The sequence below is a fragment of the Buceros rhinoceros genome, unplaced genomic scaffold (genome assembly GCF_000710305.1).
Source record: "Buceros rhinoceros silvestris isolate BGI_N320 unplaced genomic scaffold, ASM71030v1 scaffold3517, whole genome shotgun sequence".
In the NCBI taxonomy this organism is placed as follows: Eukaryota; Metazoa; Chordata; class Aves; order Bucerotiformes; family Bucerotidae; genus Buceros; species Buceros rhinoceros.
In genome coordinates, this window is record NW_010423801.1 from 31,951 (window position 1) to 38,622 (window position 6,672).

Genomic DNA, 6,672 nt, shown 5'->3' on the forward strand with positions numbered 1-6,672 from the left:
AAAGGCATAAAAAAAAAAAATACCAAACCCAGCTAATAAACATTCTAACCACTGAACTAGTCTGTCCTGGTAAACACAGAAACTTTTAACGAAGAAAGTCTTGTGACACTGTGTTCCATGAAATGCTGGATTGTCATCAGCTTAAATCTATCCATGTCATCATGACTGTGGTCCCTTCTGCACTCTCACATGTAGCTGAACTTTTTTGTATGTCATTTCCTATGCCCTTATCACTATGGTTTTTTCCTTCCCCCAGCTCCCATTCACTTAACGGACAAATCTTCCACAAAGTATTCAGCCTAAGATATTTGTCCCAGTTGTTGAAGGTATTTGCAGCAGAAATGAACTCCAAATACTAATAATAACAATTACAAAAACTATCGAATTTCCACAAATGAAATATCGTTAATGTCGATTAATAATTTCTGTCTCTGTGTGGCTTACACTAATAAAGGGGGGAAAAAAAGGAACTTGAGCTTCCGCAAATCTTGTTTGTCTGAAATTAATGTTACCCTTACGTAATGCATTTGTCTCCTAGCTGATTGATCTTACGCTCTTTTTGCCAAGTGTTTTTCAATTGCCCACCTTTGGGGTTCCCTGTGGCCTGGATGTTCATCTCCTTGGAGTAGGCCATATTATCGTTCTTTACAGGATTATACTGAGGCTAGGTAAAATACACAGTTTGAAAGAAAAACTGTGTCCAAAAGTAGCAAAGATTGCGAAGCGCAACAAAAGGGGGAAAAAAACACAACACAATGCACTTTTGTCACAACAGTGCGTGGATGTATGAGTAATGAGAGAATTTGTTTAACAAACAGGAAAAATTAAAAGTACTCTTATTTTTATAGGGGTGGAGGAGTACATGAGGTGCTGCTCTTTTAAGTGCAAATGTTTGAGGAAGTAGGTTGCAGCTGTTGTTTCACAGTCAAGCTGCAGTCCAGCTGAAGAGTACTGCTCTTGATTACAGATTAATTACAGATTACTGCTCTTGTCTTGAGTGAGTTATGTCGTGTTATACTCCTTTCTGCACCTCATCTGAACCAGTGAGGACCTCTTTTATGCTGTTTTCTTCTCTGATTTACAGTCTTCTCCAATGACAAATCTGCCAGACCTGGAAGCACACAGAAAATGGTAGGTTGAACTTTCATTTTATATATTCTGTTAGACCTCTTGGACTGGAACAGTTGTGGAAGACTTTCAAGAACACAATCTCTTTCTAAATCTGCTTTGTAAATGTTCAAATTTACTGTCGTGGTTAGAAGATGCAATGCATAATGACAGGAAAGTAAAGCATTTATTTGTGTAATACAAACAGGCTAGCATTTCTGTGTACTAGTGCTACCGAACGAGTATAATAATGTCTCTTGTTATAACTTCTAGGGCTTCTTTTTTTCCCTAGCTTTTCCCCCTTTCACTTCTTAAAACGCACACGGAACCCCTACAGATAAAATACCTTCTGAAACACCCAGCTGTATTGTTGCTGACTATCTGAAGACCCCCCGAATCACGATGGGTTTGTGCACGTGCTAGTTAACATCAGCAGACTAGTGTTTTTTGAACATCTTATAAAGCCAAGCATAGAGAAAAGGACCGTTCACTTACGTACCTCTAGCTGTACTTCTAAACTAAGCTTCTCATTGCAGAGATGTTGCACAAGTTTGTGTTGCTTGTTTCTTCTAATAAAAACAATATTTTTTGTTTATTCTGGTACTGTAACAGACACAAGGTGTTACACATGCAAATAGTTGACACAGCATCAGAATCTTACCAGTTTACTGTTAAAATAGCTAATGCATTTAAAGGGTACCAGGAACTGGAAGGATATACAAAGAAATGATGCACAAAGATGGTGAAGAGCTAGGCTGGCTCTGCAGCGACGCTTAGGTTCCTAAAATCCTAAAAATACTGCAATACATGAGAGGTCAAAATCTGAGCATTGCAAGCTTCTCAAAAGGCATTTATTTTTACTTCTTTAAGAAACCTATAAACATATTTGTGAAGGCTTTTAAAGCCTAGATTCACTGCATCTAACTTCAGGCACCTAAATCTGCGGTTTTAATCTTTGTTCGTTGTGTAGTCGGGCAGAGCTCCCTCCGTGTTCAGAGCTGAGCAGCACCTGCAGAGGGGCCTCTCTGTTCTCTCTCTCACTTTCTCTTGAATGTCAGTGCAACCTAGGTGCAGGGCAAGGAATTGAGGAGCTTAGGTATGCACCTAAAATCAGATGCCTGAGCACGGTGGCCAAATATGAGTGCAGACAGGAAGTTTGTGGCAATCTAGACTGCACTTACACCTTGCCCAGGTCCTGCTGTAGTGCTTGGATGGTTTTCATTTGGTGTAGCAAATCTTTAAAGGTTGACTCTGATTGACTTTTCCTCAAGAGCAACAAATCTGTGATATGACTCCCAGTTAGCAGCAGAGGTTTTCCTTTCTTCCTTTAAAGGAAGACAGGCTGCTGGAACTTCATCTGCAGCAGTTGTCGGTATCTCCCTTGGTGGCTGCAGGTCCTATGTCTGTGGCTGGCAAGGGTCAGCACTTCACAGTCTGCTGTGGCGTGCATCAATTAAAAGGGTAAATGGCATCCATGTGATGGAGCAACACGTCCTGCAGTGCAGAGAGTCTCTGTGGTTTCCCTGCCGCCTCTCTGCCTAACGACCCTGGCCTCTGGAGTGCCCTGGTCTGGTAAAGTGAGAGATGGAGGTAGGCAGGAGCTGGGGCACTGTGGGACATTCAGTTAGGATAGGCACTGTTTGGTTTTTCATTAGTCTGGTAAGGTCTTTTACAGGCATAACATAGTGTGTCCCTTGGAAGAGAAGGCAGGAAAAGAAGAAAAAGAAGCAAAATATTTACAAGAGCATATCCAGATTTTTCTTTGGCAATGTCCCTTTTCATTCAAAGAAAGACCTTCCACTTTCCATGTAATTAATACTGATGGTAAAGTCCTTCCTTCTCCCTCCCACATCCCCGCCCATATTAATGGAGGAAAAGGATTTCTTGGAAAAAAAGCTAGGATGGTGGGAAGAAATTAATGCATTTTATCTTCTCTAAGTTGGCTTCCCACTTACTCTGTCCCCTCAAGTTGCACCAGGTGAGGTTTAGGTCAGACATTAGGAAAAATTTCTCCACCAAAAGGGTTGTCAGGCGCCGGAACAGGCTGCCCAGGGAAGTGGTTTAGTGACCATCCCTGGGCGTATTTAAAATGGCACGTAAATGTGGCACTTAGGAATTTGGTTTGGTGGTGGACTTGGTAGTGTTAGGTTAATCGTTGGATTTGATGATCTTAAGGGTCTTTTCCAACATAAATTATTATATTCTATGGTTATAAGAATCTTTACAATAACGTGAAATCTGGAATGACAGGTTGAGTCAGAGTTGTTTAGCCTGGAGAAGAGAAAGCTTTGGGGAGACCTTATAGCGACCTTCCAGTATTTACAGGAAAGATGGAGAGGGTCACTTTATGAGAGAGTGTAATGATAGAGCAAGGGGTAACAGTTTCAAACTGAAAGAGGGTAGATTTAGATTAGCTATTAAGGAGAAATTCTTTACCATAAGCGGGGGGAGACACTGGAACAGGTTGCCTCCTCCCTGGCAGTGCTCAGGGCCAGGTTGGATGAGTCTTTGAGCAACCAGGTGTCCCTGACCATGGCAGGGGGGCTGGAACTAGGTGATCTTTAAGGTCCCTTCCAACCCTAACCATTCTATGATTCTACAAAATTTGAACTAGGCACTCGACTGTTAGTCAGTGTGGTTTTGAAAATTTACACTAACTTTTAAGTGACTTTTTAGTAGATTTTCTCTATCTTTCACATACTTTGAAAAATTGACTTTGCTTATTTGCACTATTATATAATGTCAATCTGCTGGATGTTTAATATCGCCTGCTTTCCCTTAGAAAAATTAGCAGAGACATAGCCTTTAATCACCTGCCTTGTGATTTTTTCGGTAGATTTTTTTTTTTTATGATTCCTTATTTAGAGAGTGGTATTTTTCTTAACATTACAATACTCAGTGATAAGAAAGGATTTGGGGAAATACCAACATATGCCTTCCCCAAAGTTATAATCCTGCCTGCACTTCCACTTCTAGCCAGTGTCAGAGACGGGACTCCAAGTTATTTGTATATTTGGTCTGACTCAGTACATGGATGATATGATGTCCTATGAGATGTTGTCATTGCATTAAATTCGTACCTCCCTATTTGCTTATTCTTAGGTACCCCGTGCAAAGATGTCAAATGCATTGCCATTTGTCTTGCTCTTCCTGTTTCCATTGCTGCTGTCAGGAGCTTTGTTTCCCAAAAGTTTACCCTGCGATGTTCAAGCCTCTGAAGGTACTGTGACAGTGGACTGCACTGATCGGCGTCTTGTGGAAGTCCCCAGAGGGATCCCCGAAAACGCTACCAACCTTACCTTGAGTATTAACCATATCCCCCATATCTATCCAACATCCTTTGCTCGTCTTGCAAACCTTGTAGAGATTGACTTCAGATGCAACTGTGTTCCTGTCAGAATGGGGCCCAAAGATCACGTGTGCACCACGGTACCGAAGATTGAGGATGGCAGTTTTGCTGCCCTGGCAAGACTGAAGTCATTGTATTTGGATGCAAACCAGCTGTCAGAAATACCCCAGGGTCTTCCTGCTACTTTAAGTCTGCTGAGCCTGGAAGCGAACAGTATCTTTTCTGTCCAAAAAGCCAATTTCTCAGAGCTAGGAAACATAGAAGTATTGTATCTGGGACAGAACTGTTACTACCGTAATCCGTGCAATGTTTCATTTGAAATTGAAGAAACAGCCTTTCTGGAGCTGAAAAAATTAACAATACTGTCCCTGAAGTCTAACAACTTAACTCATATTCCACCCAACTTGTCATCTACTTTAAAGGAGTTCTATATTTACAATAACAGGATTCAAGTGATTCAAGAACATGATTTAAGTGCCCTTCACAACCTAGAAATTCTTGATCTAAGTGGTAATTGCCCACGTTGCTATAATGCCCCATATCCTTGTATTCCCTGCCCCAGGAGCACAATCGAGATACATTCAAAGGCTTTTCATTCCTTGGAAAAGTTAAGAATTTTGCGACTTCACAGTAACTCTCTTCAGAGCGTACCCAGCAGCTGGTTTAAAAACATCAAGAATCTCAAAGAGCTTGACCTCTCCCAAAATTTCCTGATGAAGGAGATTGGAGATGCTCAGTTTCTGAAATTTATCCCCAGCCTTGTAGAGCTTGATCTGTCCTTTAATTTTGAACCGAAGATGTATTCTCCATCCTTGAATCTGTCTAAAACATTTTCTTCCCTCTCTAACCTGGAAATCCTAAGGCTAAAGGGTTATGTCTTTAAAGAACTGAACGAAGAAAATCTAGAGCCGTTGCTTAGTCTTAGAAATCTAACAGTGTTGGATCTTGGGACTAATTTTATTAAAATTGCTGATCTGAGCGTGTTCAAGGAATTCCCAGCTCTTAAACTCTTAGACCTCTCAGTGAATAAAATTTCTCCTTCTTCGGGTGAAAGCAACTTTTATGGATTTTGCTCTAATCCTAGGATTTCGGCAGAGCAATACAACAGGCAAGTATTACAAGACATGCATTACTTCAGGTATGATGAGTATGGGCGAAGCTGCAGGTCCAAAGACAAAGAGGCTGCTTCCTACCAATCTCCAGTTTTGAAAGACTGCACGAATTACGGAGAAACTCTGGATTTAAGCAGAAACAACATATTTTTTATTAACCCCTCAGACTTCCAGGATCTTAGTTCCCTCAGATGCCTCAACTTATCAGGTAATGCAATAAGCCAAACTTTAAATGGAAGTGAATTCTACTACATGTCTGAACTGAAATATCTGGATTTTTCTAACAACAGGATTGACTTGCTATACTCAACTGCTTTTGAAGAGCTAAAACTTTTAGAAGTTCTAGACCTGAGCAATAATGAACATTATTTTCTGGCAGAGGGTGTTACTCACGTACTTAGTTTTATGAAAAACTTGGCCCATCTGAAGAAGCTGATGATGAATGAGAATTCAATTTCTACCTCTATTAGCACAGGAATGGAAAGTCAATCTCTTAGAATTTTAGAATTCAGAGGAAATCGTCTAGATGTTTTATGGATGGATGGGAATGCTAGATACTTGTCATTCTTCAAGAATCTGAGCAGCCTGGAACAATTGGATATATCCTTCAATATGCTCACTTTTTTGCCTCACGATGTTTTTGAAGCTATGCCTCCAGAACTCAAGATCCTCAACTTAACCAATAACCGGATGAAGAGTTTCAACTGGGGAAGCCTCCACTATCTGAAGAAACTAGAAACTCTGGACCTCAGCAATAACCTTCTGACTACTGTTCCCCGAGAACTGTCCAATTGCTCTTCAACACTCCAAGAACTGATGCTCCGAAACAATCACATTCAACATCTAACCAAACATTTTCTCAGAGATGCTTTTACATTGAAATACTTGGACCTCAGCTCCAACAAGATCCAAGTAATTAAAAAATCTAGCTTCCCTGAAAATGTCATTAACAATCTGAAGATGCTGCTTTTGCACGGCAATCCTTTCAAGTGCAATTGTGATGCCGTGTGGTTTGTTTGGTGGATCAATCAGACTCAAGTGACTATTCCTCTTCTGGCCACAGACGTGACCTGTGCTGGCCCAGGGGCACATAAAGGAAAGAGT

General features: G+C 40.8%; 1 protein-coding gene across 1 annotated transcript in view; it reads left to right on the top strand.

Moving 5' to 3' along the window:
* The first annotated feature begins 4,224 nt into the window (after positions 1-4,224).
* Positions 4,225-6,672, top strand: part of TLR7 (toll-like receptor 7) — a 3,361-nt gene continuing 913 nt past the window's right edge. Inside the window, exon 1 of the mRNA XM_010140535.1 lies at positions 4,225-6,672. This exon is cut by the window's right edge and continues 7 nt beyond it. Coding sequence (XP_010138837.1) covers positions 4,225-6,672 — 2,448 coding nt within the window.